Source organism: Melospiza melodia, chromosome 5 (genome assembly GCF_035770615.1).
Source record: "Melospiza melodia melodia isolate bMelMel2 chromosome 5, bMelMel2.pri, whole genome shotgun sequence".
Taxonomy (NCBI): domain Eukaryota; kingdom Metazoa; phylum Chordata; class Aves; order Passeriformes; family Passerellidae; genus Melospiza; species Melospiza melodia.
Genome location: NC_086198.1, coordinates 15,913,054 through 15,931,259, shown reverse-complemented (window position 1 = coordinate 15,931,259; position 18,206 = coordinate 15,913,054). Strand labels below are relative to the sequence as shown.

The window sequence follows — 18,206 nt, the reverse complement described above, 5'->3', positions numbered from 1 at the left end:
AGAGAAAGGTATTTTCAGAGATGTTGGCATATGGTATTTTCTGCTACCTGACCCCATGCAAAGCCCATTTAAGCCAGTTAAGACTGGAGTAGATGCTACCTCCTCCAGGACCAAAATCTTAGAGTTTTGTTTGGACATGACCAACATGTGTGCTGACTGCTTAAATGTTTCCTGACTTCAACAGGGCCCAGTCAGATAAAGAAGGAGTCAAACTTCTTTCTGTGAAGACAACTTCTTCTGAGACTGGTGAGTGTTTCATTTGTATGTCTGTTTCCCTGTCTGAGTTCAGAGAAAAACAGTTTTTGGGATGTCATTTCCAATAGCAAACCCATCTTCGGTTCCTGTCAGGTAAAAGTCACTGCAAACAATTCTTCTACAGAGCAAATCCCCAGACTGTGATCCTGTAGAGCTGCTGTTCAGCTGTACTGTGTGTGCTGTCAGTATTTGGGAGTGAGAAGTATGACTGGTTTAGGAAGATATTTTATTTAAATCATTGATGGTAAGTGATCTAGCTAGGGATCTTCAGGAATAACAGTGATCATGGCATTTATCAGCTAGATCTGTCTGTACAAGGAAGTTTGAAGACTGGTAATATCAGAATCACAGCATGTTCTGAGTTGGAAGGGACCCTCAGGTGAACTTAAGTGAATGGCCCATGTGAAGATCAAACCCACAACCCTGGTGTTATTATTACCATGCTCCAAGCAGCTGAGCTAATATCCCAGGGATCAAAAGGTTTGGGAGCCAGTGCTGTATGTAATCAGGATTCTGTTGGAGTTGGTGTCAGCAGGGTTCAGTCAACCCCATACTCAGTCACCCTTTGCATTCAAAATCCTGCTCTCCTTGCAAATCCCTCTGTCCTGTGCTTAAGGTTCTTACAAAATCTGTGGTAATAAAGCCTAAAGGAACAAAGGTTACTGATAACACACACAAAAGAAAGAAAAATCTTAAAGCAAAGCAATGGATGCAGTTATAGGTTCTGCAAAAAAACAGAGTGGCGCAGAATAAGACTGAGGCAGAATTGAATTCTGACTAAACAAGCAAAACCCCTAAATCTCTCATGGTAGAGGTAGTCATGGTGAAACTTCACACCTTCACCCAATGCTCTCTCAGTCATGTAGGTCCCACCTCACCTGCAAAAGTCCTTCCAGAAAAGGTGTCTTACTTTCTAGTTTTTAAATATAATACTCTTATTTGGTTTTTAAGCTTTTTGGCCATCTGTTTCTCCTACTGACATTTCTTAGTCTGACCAGTAGCTGCTTTCTCCTTTTGTCCAAATCCTTGGGAACTCCCCTGAAATACAGCCCTTCATCTGAACTATCCTCTGCTTGCTGGAGAGGCACAATTTGGTGTCTCTAGCCTTCTCTGCAACTCCCAGAAGTTTTGTGCAATCCAAAACACCCACGGGGCATCTCTGGCAGCCCTTGCAGCAAACCAGAGTTGTGCAAGGGTGCAAGGTCTCCATGGCCTCTTGATACAGAGCTGGGGGCTAGAGGGGGACAGGAAGGGCCTGCTCCATCACAGGACACATCATTTCTGTCCCACTACTGCTGGGTAAAGGCAAACTTTGGCACTTCAGAGGCTGCCCTTCAGAGCTTCATGGTTTGCGAAATTTAATTTTTTTATTATAGAGAATGTCTTTGGGAACAGACTTTATTTGGAGTATCAAGTTGTGTATATATGTTTTCTTAAAGTTGCACTTGTTTGTTTGTTTGTTTGTTTGTTTGTTTGTTTGTTTGTTTTGAAAGCTGAATGAAGTTAGAAACTAATTAACAGACTATTTTTGATTGATTCTGCCCTCATGCCATTTCAAAAACAAAGTGACTTCACTGACAGTAGCAGAATTGTTTGTGGTTTAAAGCAGGGTAAATGGGAAAAGACACAGGGTCAGTTTTGGGGTTTTTTTTTTCCTTTTTCCACAAGGTGAGCTCTGTTGCCTGTTAATCAGCTACTGGTTCACCAGGTAACTGAACATCTTCCATCCAGAGAATGCTTGATATTCTTTTTTACTGAACTATGATGTGTGCATGCTATAATTAGAAGGTTTAAGTCATAACCACTTAGAAGACAAGATTCTTGCCCTCTTCTCATTAATACAATTCATATTTAAACTAGCTGCCATTTTCTCTTGAATTCTTACATGGTTATATGTTTAAAATTAAACATGCTTTCACAGAAATTGAAGTCCTGCTTTTGCCTAGGTTTTTAGAGTCACTTCTTAAATTAAAAGCACTCTGGCAGAGGGGTCTGTTTCTTCCAGAAATATTTGTCTCTTATAAAGGAATTTAAAATATGTGAGGATGCCTCCCCATTTGAATCAGATTTACTTGCTTTATTAAAAGCTCAGGCATAAATGCAGATGCTTCTCATGGTATAGACACAAGAACTGCCTGACTCTTGGGCCTTCTCACAACTACTGACAATTGTCCTGCATAAAACTCCTTTACAAGTATTCTTCTTTTTCCTTGGTCCAGTTGTTTAGAAAGTGTATGTTGTGGCTGTCTCTGTAAGTACCAACAAAACTACAAAAAGTAATGAGTAGAAAGGCTGAAATTAGAAAGATCTAAAGAGCAGTAGCCTTAACTTCACAGACAGGGCTACATCACCCCTCGCTATCAATAAGCAGCTCCTCCCTAAGGTCAAGCATAGCTACAATGAAGTTCTGCTCTGATATGTATTCAAATTAAGCTTTATTAGAAATATACATTCTATTTTTTTTCCTTCATTTTTGCTTTTCATTCCAAACAGAAGACTTTGAGATTGTATAATTTTGTAAAATATATGCAGGACAACTAAGGACCTACGAACTGTTCAAGCAAGCAACCTAGAAAGACCCTGTATCAGTGTGGTGCATAGATCTTGATCAAAGGTTATGGTGAGTTTTATCTTGCCCTCTTTTATCTGTCTAAAAACCATGCTAGCTGCACATAGTTGAAGGAGATGTATGTGTCCAGAGGGCTGTTTATCCCATCTGCCTTGGACATCTATCTTGAGCTGGAATGGGCTGACCTGTGGCAGTCCACTGACTCCTGAAAGATCCTATTTTAGGACTTCTAAAATTAAGTTGTGAATATGAAATGAAAGAAAAAGGAGAGACTCCTTTTTCAGAGGCACAGCTGAATTAAATTTAATCAAGAATATTATTTCAAATACCTACAATTAATGTGAAAAAATGCAGGAGAAGAATAGTTTTCAATTAAGCCTGGACTAAAGTAATGTTTTTAATGGAGTAGTATCATCAAGAGAACTAGGTAAAATGGAGCTTTAATATTGTCATTTTTTATAACTCTTCTTAAAAAGATGGAATTGCTAATTGTCTTGAGCTCTAAGGCACAATTGGTGTAGAATGGATGTAAAGTATAAAACCAGAGAAAACTAAACTAGACTCAGAACATTTTTCATGCATGTTTATCAGTGAACTGCAACACCTGATGCAAGATAAGTGCCTGTTCTTGAATCTTACTTGAGAATTCAGCTAGGATAAAAATAATCTCAGAAGTTTCACACTAATGTACAAATGCAGGACTTTGGGCAGCCATTTCATGTTGATGGTACAAGCAAATTTAGGGTGGCTCCCTCTAGGGAGAGTAAATGGTCTTTCACAATACAGCGTTCTAGGAAATCTACCTGCAAAAATATTTATTTGTGATTCAACACAGCCCACAGAACTGCACACTTAGCTTGTCAGTGATAGTTATATTTCCTGAGAATATAAGATGAAGGGCTTTAATTGATGACTAAGAGATCAATACCATCAGCCATGAGGTGAAAGTATTGCCTGTCTTGAAAACAGACCTAACTTTTTCTGCAAGGGTTCTTGTGTATTACACTGAAAAACAGCAAATTATTGATCACCTTTTTAGGACTCATGAAAAATGTTGAGGGATGAAAATTGCTCAGTTACAGAAAGGCTGGTGAATAGAAATTTGGGTAAGACTACTACATACAGGTGTATGATGTGTTATAGAAGCATTGATACCTGACTTGAGAATTTTCTTGTATGGCCCTAGCCTGGAATAACTATTCTAGAGCATGTAAAATGTGTGAAAGGCCTTTTCAGTAGAAGCACACCATTTCAATATTCAATGTAAAGTCTCATAGGGATGTGCAGGTGACATAATATCTCAGATATGTTAGGTATAACCCTGGCACCTAAGCATAAGCTGATCCAATAAAGCATGATTTATAACCAGACTGAGCTGTTTTGAGGTGAAAAGGTAGGATATTACTTACTTGGCTTGTAGAGATATTGCCTGTTCTGCACTGAATTTGCTGAAAGGGTGTTAAATGCGTCAGAGCTGAGGTACCTCAGACCTTGGTGAGGCACCTGAAATGGAAGGTGGCTGTAGAAGGATTTGTGGCACATCTGCATTAGGGCTTCCTGAGATACCCACTGTGGACAAAAAAATGAAAATTCAATGTTTTTACTAAACAGAAATGGAAAAATGTATCAGGCAAGGATGGGTGTTTGGGAGACACCTAACCTGTTCCATTTGAAACCCCTTTAACTTATTGCAATCACATTGAAGAAAGGGATCAGTTAATACCTAGAGGTGCTCTCTGATGGCAGTGAAGTGCAAAGATAGCACAAACTGAGGAAGCAGGAAATCTTGCATTCTCCATGTGCTCCACATCTCTTCCAAAAGCTGAGGCTGTTCAACAGTAATGATGGCCCTAAAGCTGTTACCTGCTGCTTCAGCTGAATGTGCCTCAAGACAACCCACTGCAGTGCTAGGGCTTGAACATGGAAAATCCTGTGGTGTTCTGAAACAGTGTGGGATGACAGTGTCTTCATCACTGCTTTCCACAACCCTGCAAGTGCTCAGACTAATTGTTCTGCCTCACTCATCAAACCATAGATGTGGTTTTGGTACAATGGGACAAATCAGGAGCTGGTGCAGACCTTGTTTCCTGTTACGCTGAGTACGTCTGGGCATGGGCCATGGCATTTAAGTAGGTAAGAAATCTTTAGGGTTTACCTCATTAGGGACCCAACCCAGGGAAATTTACCCCTGTGAGGGAGCATGACTCCATGGTGAGCCATGAGGTTTCTTATCATGCATTGGGACTTTGACCTCTTTCTCATTATGTCCAGGGTCTGTATGGATGTCTCTAGGAGCAGGTGAAGAATCTGAGTCCCTAGATGAGTCACTCTGTCAATGGAAATCCCTTTGCCTCTTCCACTTCCTTGCAGGATAAGCAGTGTAGGTCAGTGAAGAGCAGTCTGCTGTCATGCTGTGTGCTTAGGAGTGGTAAAAGCAGGTGCTCCTGCTGAAGTTATGATAGGGTTATGATATTGATTATTTCTGTTTCCTAGTCTGAGATGTAGTTTCAGGGTCTTATGTTTTTTCCCTGCACATGAAACACCTAGAAGCTGCTTTATAAAAAAGGGTCCCCTGATATAAGGGTCTCTTCAAGCCAGGTCTTATAAGTTCTTGGAGATCTATATCACACCTGAGATAGCTCAGCCGACTCAGATGGCATAAAATCAGCAGGACAGCTTCTGTGGCAGTGTTTGAAACAGAAAAGTTTTAATAAAAGGCAAAATAACAAAGCTCTTTACAGAGAAAAACTGAGCCAGGGCAAGAGGCTCTTGCTCTTGGTAAAACACCTCACAAAAGCAATTAATTCTTTTGCTGTCCTCTTTTTCTAGTAAATTGCCTAGTCGAGACTTTTTGGCTTCTGTCCAATTGGCTATCCTTAAGTTTGAGGTGAAGTCCCCAAGGTCCTATGAGGTGTTTTATTACCAAATTGAGGAGAGAAACTTCTGGGCCTTTTTCCTTTTTAAGGAGACAAAGGATAATTTGGTCATTCCATCAACAGGGGGCACATTCCTACAGTCCCCTTGCCACAGAGAAAGGTACCATGTACCTCACTCCCTCTCCTTTTCTTTCTCATTTGCTGATACTCTATTTTTTTAACCTTGTGTTGTATAATAGCCTGAAGTTCTGTTTCTTCTTCACAGGAACTGTAGAATAAACTTTCTTAGCTTGTGGTTGGACTCTGTTTGTGTTTACTCACACCACAAAGTTCTGACTGCACACACTTCCAGCTGAAACTTTTGGACAAAAATGTTGTCAAAAACACAGTCAAACTGTAGTCAAAATAGCATATGTTTCCCTCTGTATTTCTAATTTGGTTTGTGAGCTGTGCATATTTTCAAGGGTGTTTTTAAGCAGTCTCTTGCATTCAGCCTGCTGAGGGTCAGGTGATGTTTTCCCCTGTGAAGCATTTGCTGACTTTCCAGCCTGCATCCTTTCTGAGATGCTCCTTGTGAGGGAGCCATCTCCTGCCCTTTGCTGCCCGTTGAGCAGGAATTGCCTTCCTGTACTTCACCTGAATGTTTCCACACACCCTCTCTTGCCATGGTGGATTGTTCAGACCCTTCTGTTGTGCTGGCAGAGGTGAGGAGCAGTTTGCAGGAAAATGGTGAAGTGTGTGGCAGGGGAGCTGCAGCACATTGCAGGTGCTGGACCCACTGGCCCACACCAAACCCAGCCAGTGGTTCCCACTCAATGCTGCTCTCCAGCATCTTTCTTTTATTTCAGTCTGGTAAAAATAGACATTTTGATTCCTGTGTCTGCAGAGGTAGTTTTATACTTTTATAAAAGATAGGCTTCTGCAATCAGATTTTATTAAAAGCTTGCTTTAATTCTTTGCTCCAAATCTGATTGCCACTTACAAGCAATTTCTCAGCAGCAGATATTACAGTGAAATAAGAGCACAACTAATTTCTTCTTTCAGACAATGTAATCTGAGATGCTGCACGACCTATTTTTTATATGAAAGACTGTTTTTACATCCTTTTTCTTGCAGCTTTCCCAATAATGTCAGAGGGCTTTACCCAGGTCAAAGACATTCTGTACTCATAGTACTCAGTCTATACTCTCTTTTATGTCATGGTGTTCTGCAGTGTATGTGTATTCTGAATAATATATTCAGATTCTGAATCAAATGTGGAGGGGCAAGAGGAGAGGGAAAATTGCAATGAGATTATTACAATAACCTTCTACAACAGTAAGACAAAGTAATGTTTGTTTCAGAGCTTCAAAACTGATCTTATTGCAATCTGTAATTTCAGCTGATTGTACCCATTACTTATTCACATACACTGGCATCAGAATGCAACAGTAATGGTTGGAAATGAGTATATTTGAGAGTGAAAAATCAAAACAAATACTGCACAAGTAAAATTTTAATTAGGAAGAAAACACATTTTCACTGCAGCATTCTTTCTTTTCTGATTATCTTTCAGCTTGGAAGAGCCGTCAGTAGCTGGGTACTAAGTGTACTTTCCATGCACTTAAAACAAATATGTTGAATGATGAGGATTTTTGAGTATAATTATTTTTTTCTTGTCCGTCTTCCTTGTCTTTATCCTTTTGAACCATGACCATGTTTTAGAGGAGGAAGTGTGCAGGGCATATTGGATCAGACCCAGTGCCCACACTGCCAATTTCTTTGGGAGGATCAGTGTTACTGAGGCTGTGGCAGAAGTGTTCGAAGGGTGCCACATGGAGGCTGTGTGTATGAAAGATCAGTGCTGCATTGTGCAAGTTGTCAGTGCCCCACCTCCTTCAGTATCGAGGCCAAGGAACCATCAGCTGAGCCAGCTGTACCTGCTGGGACCCTGGATCTCCGTAGGCTCAAATCCAGCCCAAAAGGATTTCTTAGAGGGTGGATCACATGAGGTGAAAGGAAGTGTGACAAACAGAAAAGAAGTCCAGTAATGCGTCCTGCACCATAGTCTTCCAGCAGCATGTGGCTGGAGACGTCCTTAATCAAGCTAGTTATCCTTGGTGTTTTATACTTTTCAGTGGCCTTTAATTCCACAAATTTGACTTGTTTGCTGTGGTATCTGCAGCCTCTTGCAGCAATAAACCTGACAGTTTAACTACAGATCTGTCTGTTATATGACAGTAATAGAGACGTTATGATGCCTATGCCTTGGTTTTTGCAATCCAATTTCAGACAAAAATCAACAAACAGATGCAACACTGGAAGATCAGGAAGAGAATATAGGGTGTAATGGCAGGCTTTTCATGTCACCTAAAACTTCCATGCTAGAATCTGATTTTTTCTGATTTTCCCTTTCATGAAAGGGAATAAAATCTTGTGATTTCAATGAGGATTGATTGGGAAAGATTTGGGCCAAATTCCTGCACTTCAGGTCATCCCATTAGCTTTCCTTGGTTTCACCTGGTATTGCTTTTTTTTTTCTTTTGAAATTTCAATTCTTCTGTTTCTCTTCTGTGTCTATGTTTTCATTTCTTTCCTGATCTTAAGGATTTCAAAGGGAATAATTTGGGCAAGTTTTGGTCGTTTTCCCTGCATCACATTTCATCTCAGTACAATTGGTTGTAGTCACTCCATTTCAGATTTTCTGGATTTTCAATTTCATTTTTTATTGACCATATCTCCTTTCTTGAGTATTTGTTCAACTCTGTCCTCCAATTTCAAGATTTCATTCCCTTTTGGAAATTTATTGCCATAGAAGCTGTCAGATTGGATCAACTAATACCTTATGCAAGACACTGAGTACTTATATCATGAGAAGCTGATGGTTCAAGTTTCTCCTGATATCTTCCATCTCCTGGTGCATAACACTAGAGTTTGTGTGTCATCCTTCCCTAAATGCATAATCCAGAATAAATAAGATCACAGTTTTTTACTGATGATGTTGTGCAGCAATTTTGCTCTTGTGAGTTTATTTTGTGGAACTATAGCCTTTCTCTTTCAATGATGGCCTCAGGTTGTGCCAAGGGAGTTTAGATTGATATTAGGGAATACTTCTTCACAAAAAAGGTTGTTAAGCATTGGAACAGCATGCTTAGGACAGTGGTAAAGTCATCATTACTGGAAGTGTTTGAAAAATGTGTGGATGTGGCACTTGAGGACGAGGTTTAGTGGTGAACATGGAGATGTTGCTGGGTTGACAGTAGGACTTGATGATCTTAAAGGCCTTTTCCAAACTCAACAGATATATGATCCTGTGACAGCCTTCAAGGCCTTGTAATGTATCTGTGTAGTAATTATATATCTTCTGAACAGAGAGAGACATAATTCTCCCAGAAGTTTAGAAGCTGTGGGAAACTTAAAAGAAAAAAATTCAAACAATTATTATCTCTCTTTCTGTAACCATTGTTTATCAATATAGTCCTCCAAAGTGTGCTATTCATAGTTCACCAAAATTCCCAAAGATTAATCAAGTCTTAAGTCTACCATTATTTCTATAAAAACTGTAGATTTCTAATAATAAAGTGTCTTTTTATACCTTCTAATAATAAAATGTCTATATCACATTTAAGTATTCCCAATACCTCTTCAGTGATATATCTGGACTGGTTGAGCACTTCCACCACACCCTGTATTTTCTCACTCATCAAAAAATTCAGTGTGAAATTATTTCTTCAATCTACTAAAATGCCATCCGTTCTAACAAAATACTAAACACAAGTATTTGTTTTTTAATTTCCCTTATGGGAAGCAAGGTTCAGTCCATTTGTTTTGGTGGGTGATGGTTAGGGGACAAGTTTGAGTCTTGGAATCCCAGTCTTGGAATCTATTTGTGTCAGTTAAGGCTGTTTTGAGATCAATATAAATGTTTTCTTACTTGCAGCTAACCTGAATGTTCTTTGTTTGCCCTTTGAGTTGCAACGGGGTATTTAGCAGAATATCAAACTGCTGAACCATTGAACTCCAAAATTGATCTGGGCACTTCTCTGTGCAGTCTCCAGGTGTACTGCAGCCCTGTATCTAAACCCATCCACCACCTTTTATTTCTTGAACAGACAGCATCTGTGATCACTCCTGGTGTATAATCATTATCTCTTCGTCACTGAATTGTTGGCTGGCACTAATGATTACAGACCTATTACTATATTACATATATTACTATGCAATTATCTTCGGGCACTTTTGCAACCATGGAGTAGCCTTAACTTCCTTTTGTTTCCCAAGGCTTGCAGGCTCTTGCCCTCTTGGAAGTGCAGCAGCAAAGCAACGTAGAACACCCCTGCCTGCATCCATCCCTCAGCAGACACTGCTATTGCAGGGGACATTGCCCCAGGCAATAGCTGGGGGCAGTTCCCTGGTCCAGGGATACGGGGTAGAGCACCAGGACATCGGGATAGGGCGTGTGAGTGTCTGTGTGCCACTGTCTCAGGCTCTCAGAAGGGCAGAGTCAGCCCTCTGGCCCGGCCACCACTGCTGGCAGGTGCCTCCCAAGCACTCTCTTCTGCAGCCAGTGCTGCTCCCCTCTCCATGCTCTGATCCGTGGTCTATTGGCACAAATGGGATGTTGCCCAGGGAGCTACCTTACTCGGGAGCCTGCCCTTAGACGTGTAATTTTCCTGGGGTGCTTCCATGTAAATCTGTCTGCAGAACAACCAGCTGAGAGTGGAACTGATAACAAAGTACTGATATTTATTACTACTACTGGATTTTATCTTCTGCATCATAATATATTTCTCAATTAATTTCTCCAACACCTTATTTTTTAAACAGTTTTGCCAATTCCTCTCTTCTGTCCCCTATTTAATCTTCTATTTCTGTATATTAAAAAAGGAAAGTAGAAACATGCAGAAGGAAAAATAAAAATAAAAAAAGAAATGAGAATTCTTGAAAATCTCACTCCTTTGCTAGTATGAAACTGTGCGATATTTGAGCTGGTTCATTTTATTTTAACTTTTCAGTACAAGATTTTTATCTCGCAAAAACGTTTCACCTACCAAAAATATGTCTTGTTAAGATATTCCAGTTTTTTCCTAACAAAAACTTGTGTTTTGGTTTGCCCTACCTGAAATTTAACATAAGAGCTTCTGAAACTCCATCTTAACAACACTTCAAAATTATTTTAAAATTTTTTTTTTCCAAAATTGAACACTTGGGAAGTGAACACCATTTCAGCACACTATTGTTTAACAGTTTTCAGCAGATACTAAGTCTTTTACTCATCCCCAAAAAGCTGCACTCAATTAAAGAGCCTTTTTTTGCTGTGAAGAAAAACTGTCTGAAAACTATTGATAAGTCTTTTCCATTGTCTTCAGAAGTGCAACTATTTAATTTGTCTGCTAATTATTTAAATGCCTAATCGGTGATTTTTTTCGTTATCCTAATTTGTATTACAATTTGCAACCCTAGGCCATTGATCATTTGTAGGTTTTTAATACATATTCATTTCTCCTGGAATGTAATACATCATTTCCTTGCCTCTCATGTGGCATGAGAAATTAAATTGTCTCCTGCAGGTGAGCAGGGAGGCAGAAGGAGATATGTGGGTTTCCTGTTTCCACATGCCTGGTTCCATGTGGCTCTGGCTTCTCCAGAGAAGGAATATTGAGAACTGTGTCAAGTTCTTAAATGTTCATCCTTCTGCTTTGGAGGAACTGAGCTTATGTCAATGTTACTGGCAAAAATTAATTGTATAGTTCTATCTTCTTATTTTTATAATTCAATGTTCTAATCATAGCTATAAATTAATTAAAATCTTATTCCTCTTCAACCCCCTTGAGAACTGCCTTGGAAAATACTTTGTGGTAGCAGCCCAGCATTAATGAGCAAATCACAGGGGAAATAATCTATAAAATAGGAAGAGTGGTAAAAATCTATTTTGTGAACAGTTTTTGCTGTGAAGTAAATCTGACAAGGAGACTGGTTAGTTTGTACACTGGTCATTGATGTGTTCCTGCTAGACTCATTTCCATATTTATCTGTCTTTCCATGTTTATCTGATGCAAATGTATTTTCTGTTTCTTAGGAGAGCACTCATCTCACGGGAAGAATAAAACTCGGCAAATCTTCACATCTCAGCAATAAACGTGTAAGTTTATTGCCTTTGTTTTTCATCCTGTAACATTAGTGTTTGTTAATCCTTTTAATACTTCTTAATCTCAGTATTGTGCCATGTAACAAAAAAAAAAAAAAAGGGTTAAAAATGCAAGCCAAAAAGAGAAATTACTTTATAATTGGCAGCAGCCTCAAGGAAAAGTGGCTTAAACAAAGCTCAGCTGGAGCACCCCATGGTGACCAGATTCACAGGCAAACTGAGGGGCTGAAGAAGCTGCCAGCTCGTAGAGACAGATATTCATAGGGAAGAGCATGTGACTTTAACTGTTCAGCATTCCCTGGATGTAAACCCCTGGGTGAATTTTCTTTCTGTTCGTGTGAGAAATAATAGATTTTTAAGGGCAGATACCTATTAAAAAAAAAAAGAAAAAAAAAAAAGAAATTTGCTACCCAGAAGTTTTTTACTCCTTTTTTTTTTTTTTTTCTGTGAAAAATCTGAATCTTTTCACTTCATGCAAAAGCCAGGAGTTTTATTGAGGTGGTTTATTATGGCTTGAAATCCTAGGTGGTTAAATTATAGCAAGTGCTGGATGGCAATTTTATGTGTGAGAGGGCAGAGACCATCAGAGCACTCTGAAACACAGTTTTTTATGTGGGTGCTGAATTTTCCTTCATATATGAAGCTTTCTCAGGCACCACAATATCCACTTCCCATGGAGCTGCTTTTCTCATTTGTGGAGAACTGTGGAGAGCTGTGGTCCTTTGCTGAGTGTGGGAGAAAGAAGCAGCGGTGGAAGGGCCCTGTATGACCAGGGTGGAGCAGGAGGCAGGGGACAAGGATGTCCTGAGAAACTGGGTGTCACAGCACGCGTGGGATGGACCTCACAGAGGCTCTGGTGAGGCCCAGACTCCTCCCAGCACTGTAGAATGAAGCCCCGCTAGAATGGGTCCCATCAGTCTCCATTGAGAAATACATGGTTGGCCAGAAATGTGAGGAACACCTTTGATGGTTTTGACCTATTCTCCTTTCCCCTAGGTAGAGACTGAGCTTTCCTGATGCCAATAGTAAGGACAAAATGACCTCCTTTGTTCCTTGAATTAGAGCAGCAGAATAGAGTTTTGCCTACATTACTGAAAACCCAGAGGTGGTTCAATTTTGTGTGGACCCAGGACAAGGGCCTGGACAATAAATTTAATCCTTATTGTCTATCCCATACTGGATTTATTCTGTCTTCCATTTTAGCTTACTCTTATGTTCCTGAACAACCTTACCTGGAATAATAATCTTGAGATACTCTTGTCATTTCAGATGTGAAGCAGCCTGTTTTATCACAATATGCAAGAACATCTCACCAAAGTTGTGTTTCAATGGGAAATGTGGAGAAGCTGAAGCTTTTTACCAGCAGGCCACTTGTGTTAATGACCAGGTTTTGACTTCTAAATTTCAAGCATCTCCTTTCCCTTCTGGAATGACATGTAATTTTTTGATGGCTTAATAACTGGTATACCATGTATATTTATTATTTTCACATATAGTAAAAGCAAGGGAACAAGGTTGAAAAGAATGTAAAGAGATGAGTGAAGATGATGTAAAAATTTGGTGATGTTTGCATAGTAGCTACTAAAAATGTTTTCTGCACACACAGGAAGGAATAAGTCAGCAATACTTTGTTGGACTTATGATAGCTAGGGAAATTTTAGTTGTATGTAGCAGAATACAAACAGGACCTGACCCTTGAAACAGGACTGGGCAGACAGCCACTATGAAAATTAATTCAGTGATTTGCATGAGACTCCTCACTGTAGCACATGCTTTGCTTGTCATAAATGTTTACAGGGTGGGATGCCTGGCAGAGATGCTGAGGTGTGTGCTCCTTTTCTGTGAAGGGAGGAATATACCTTGCACTGAGGCTCTTTGAAATTCTGTAAATTACTGAACATAATCCTTGCAATGTAGCAGGCAATAGCTGGTTTTCACCTGTTCCTTGGCTAATTGCATTGTGTGCTGCAAATATGACTCCCATATAGCCTGGGGCACACAGTGGGAATCAGCGAGGTAAGCAATTTCACAGATGAACCTTCTTGCCAGTGTTCTGAGTAATGCATGGGATTCCTGCAGGTTATTGAATAACTCTGGAAGTTCAAAGAGTGTTTCAAGTGCTAATTACAGACACTCTTAATTTGTACAGAGCCGGCAGTTCCAAAATATCAAGTAGTGCTTCTGCCTGTATGTACCCTACCTTTCTAGAACTATAAATGTTTGAAAGTTGTATTACTGTGAGCATCTGCTCAGTCTCAATCCACTGACTGTAGCATTCCAAGCATTACGTTTTTTTAAATTGGGAAATGGAAGGAAGACAACTGGTGGTCTAAGTGCAGGGCTGAGATCTGGGACAATCATCTAAGTTTTGATACCTATTGATAGAATGCTTTTGAGGAACTTTTCTCTCCAATTTCCTTCTCTGAAATATTAAAATTTGCTTAGCATGATGGTGAGAGATTGAGCAGATTTATTACTTCATGTCTGTAGACAAATCTGAAAAGTGTTTATTTCCCTGTACCTGGCTGTTGCTCTTACTTCTGCCTTGGTGGGTCTGATAATCTTTCTTAGTGGCACCATGAGAGACTTTTGGTGAAGCTCAATAAAAGATGGGAAACTAACAAGTGTCCACACTGCAGCTGAACTTACGTGGTTCATTCAGGTATTCCTGGATAGCTTGTGTTCCTCGGGAGCAGAGAAGTCTTGGATGCCTACTTTGGAAAGGTCAGGCCATCTAAAATAGGCTAGTTGGCATCTGCAACTATTCTGGTTCCTGATTGATGAGGTTTCCTTCCAAAAAAAGTAGTCATTGTGGATTTTCATGTTGATTAAAAACCCAAGGTATTTTGTAGTATATTGTATCATAGTGAAAGGACAGTAGAGAAAAGCAGAGAAATATTGTGAAATACCTGTTTGTGTCTTTGTGCAAAATCTGTTCAGAAACTACCATGTTGTGTCAAGAAAAAAAATTTACTGCCTATTAAAATTTATTATCTTTATTAAGTAGCTATGCTTTTCTGTTTGCAGAAATGCAATCCATTGCACATGTCTAGCACAGCTATTGTCCATTACTCCACATTCAGTTTCACAGAATGAGGTGGAACCTTTATGACAAGCCTGGAGAGCAGACATTAGATATTCTGGGCATGGTGGTGGCAGGGGCTCCATGAAACCTTGCAGAAGGCCTGCTGGAGGTGGCAAATGGAAACTCCTTCTCATTAAAATCAGTGATGGGGAGAGGACAGGCCTCTCTGCAAATCATGATACTGGAAAAGTGAAAAACAACAAAACAGGGAAGGTGTTTGTGCTCTTTGTGATAAGGGGCATGGCAGACAACCAAGAGCTCGTCAGAAGGCTGGGAAACATCTCTCAAACGGACTGGCTTGTGCTGAGTGTGTATGAAGTAAAAGAGGTGAGTTCAGTGGACAGCAGAAATAAGAGCCTGAGCTCCTCTTAACCCCTGAAATGACAAAACTTGTGGTAAAGGGAGACAATATGAACTTCTGTTCTTAAGAATCACAAGGGAATTGATGTTTATATGAAGGAGAGAAGACAGATTTGCTTGAAGGATATCTGTAAAGCACAGAAAGGATTTGGAAGAATATTTAGGGCACTTTTCTTCTGCAGAGTTGAAGGTACTGGAATTTGCCTTTAATGGGAGGTGTTGAACTGTCTGCAGAGAGAACTCAGTATTTAGAGAAGTTACATGCAATGGCTTAGATAGGTGAAAAAGAAATGAAAAATCCATTCAGGTTGTCTGGCTCAACACCTCCACTGTTAATATGTGTCTAAAAGAGACAGTAGAGTTTTTCTCCTCACTAGTATATCAAAAATCCCCAAAAGTTTAAGTTGATCCTCCACTGTGAGGTTTGTCTATATGAGAATACTAGGAAAATGAATCTAGATTTGTAAAAGTCTTCTCACCAAAGTTGGACTAAATCTTCTGTGGACAATCCCATCTAAATTTAATGTTCTTCAGCTTCTGTGTCCTAATTTGCTAAAGAAGTGAATGACATCCACTTCGCTGTGGAATGAACATGCCGACAGAAATGTAATTAAACTGGATCTGCTTACCAATTAGTTCAGCTCATGAGTTACTTGTTAAACAAGTTTGTAGGTCGAGTGTATGATTCTGATCTACATGTTACAATCCAAGACTACAGAACATATTTGGCTGGCAAAGACTTTGGGGTATCATTAATCATTGCCAGCAAAGTGTGCAGGGCCCAGGTTTGCCAGGAGAAAGTGTTTTCAGCACTGCTCATCTCAGGCTTAACTTGAGAAGGTGAGTCACTGTCTTCAAGCACAGAAAATTTCCCTGAGCTCTTCCCAGAGTCTAACCCTGCTCAGTACAAAGATTTGCAATATTTTGGGAGTGACCAGTTGCAGCATGCTGGGATTTTGGACACAGTCCCAAACAAGACAAGTGGGCACTGAAGAAAAAGAGCCAATGCAGCACAAGAAAAAGGCGTGCCACAGTCTACTGGCAATTGGCTTTCTAGTCTAAGATGCTGTATCAAGTTATTTGACTCATAGAAAGAAAAATATTTTCATCGCTATTTACAGTGAAAAGGTCTAGAAATGAGAAAAACAACATAGAAAAGTTGAAAATAATTATTTCTAAAAGGTAGATGCTGAAAAGGTAGGCATTAAGTGCTTTTCAAGCACAAGCAGCTTATTAGCCTTCTAAGTACTTACATATCCTCACAAGTTTGGCTGAGGGCTGCTCATGATGGCTGCTCCTGAATGGGCTGGTCTTTTTGGGGTTTATTTTGCTTATTGGATCACAGGGATCATTCTGGCCTGTGACACTCCATTGTCTGTGGACAGAATTGTTTTACAGGCACTGCTTAGAAAGCTGTTTAAATGAAAAATATTCCTTGGTCTGTCTGTTGTGGGAAAGTTGTACGGCCTGCCAGCAAGGCTGTTCCAAGGGGCAGAGCACTAACACTGTCAGGATACTTCACCTTCCAAAACCCCCAGAGGCATCTGTGGGTTTGGAATGACTCCACCCCACTGAAGAGGGGCAAATCATTTCACTGCATACCAGTGCACAGTAGACTTAGAGAAAGGCATAATGCACATCAGTCTCTCTGGCTCTGGACAGGGAGGCCATCAGCAGCATCTGTGAGACTCCTTGGTTGTCAGCAGCCCAGAATTTGGCTTTTCTGCTGTGCCCAGCGGTGGCAGGACTGCCTTCACAGCCTTCTCTTCAATTTTTGGGCAGAGTGCTGGCTATTGATTTGCTGTTGTATTTCTGCAGTGCTCCTGGGAGCTCCCTCAGCAGAGCATTCCCCGGCCTCAATGGTGTGCCCCAGCATGCTGGGCACCTCCAGCACACTGCCTACAGCAAAGCACTCTCCTCGGGAAACTTTAAACATGTACCTCAGGACCTCTCTGGCTCCTCAATTTCTTCAAATTAGAACTCTATATCTAATAAAATAAAAGAGCTTAAAGATTACTCTATTGATTTCCAGTTGAGGCAGCTTTTCCGCTTATGGCCACGGGCAATCTATAAAACACAGACTTTAATTAACCCTGGTGAATGCAGCTGACATGAAATGTCAATACCCTCAAAATTTTCAGCATAGAAAGCTGAAGGATCTTCTCAGCTCCCTTGCATCCACTTTGCACGTTCCCTGGCTGGAGCCACAGCACAGGCACCTCCCTGGCAGACTGCCCTGAGACAGGGACAGAAACCTCTCTGCTGCCACAACCATCTTTATTGCTGGCATCACTGGCTGTGCCTGCTGACATGGTTCTCCCTTTGCCTTCGTCTAGAGGGTTGGACTAGAGCTTAGAGGTCACTTCCCACACAAATTATTCTGTGATCACCTCCCAAGGCTTTGTAGGCAGGCAGGACAAAGACCCACGAGCGGCCTGCTGGTGGCCTACAAGGGACGCCCAGCAGGTCCTGCTGGTTCCTGGGGACCCCGTGCTGTGGTGGGCAGCTCTGAGGCTGCTCTTCAGGCATCCACAGGTCACCCTCCATTCTGTGGCTGTATCATTGTGGGCTCTGCATTGTGTGGGGCCTGTTCCTTGGAACAGTGTCCTGTAATTTCAGGGTGTTAAGCTGCAGAGAGCTTAGTCAGTTATTTGAGGTCAAAGCTACTGAGGTGCCTCAGCAGGGCAAACCCGTGGAGAGCTCTGTTACATTTCAGGACCCTCGCAGGTGGCAAAATTCCAGAGAGAGGAGCAGTACTTAGGACCTCTGGCAGGCCAAGGGTGAAACAAAAACCTGCCTGTGGGAAAGTGCTTTCACTGCCTTCCACAGCAGCAATGACGGTTTTTGGGGCCACATCACAGCACTCAAGGGAGAAGCACTAAACAGAGCAGCTACAGAACTCACTAGCACAAAAAACCCACAATATAAAACTGG

The 18,206-nt window shown here is 40.7% G+C and overlaps 1 protein-coding gene across 2 annotated transcripts in view; it reads left to right on the top strand.

Moving 5' to 3' along the window:
- The window catches only part of EMCN (endomucin), a 53,736-nt gene extending 38,910 nt beyond the window's left edge, over positions 1 to 14,826 (top strand). For both annotated transcript variants that reach the window (XM_063156410.1, XM_063156409.1), the window contains exons 10-12: positions 185 to 246; positions 11,759 to 11,821; positions 13,097 to 14,826. In XM_063156410.1, coding sequence (XP_063012480.1) covers positions 185 to 246; positions 11,759 to 11,817 — 121 coding nt within the window. In that variant the 3' untranslated portion in view covers positions 11,818 to 11,821; positions 13,097 to 14,826. The remainder of the gene's footprint in view (positions 1 to 184; positions 247 to 11,758; positions 11,822 to 13,096) is intronic.
- The last annotated feature ends 3,380 nt before the right edge of the window (positions 14,827 to 18,206 follow it).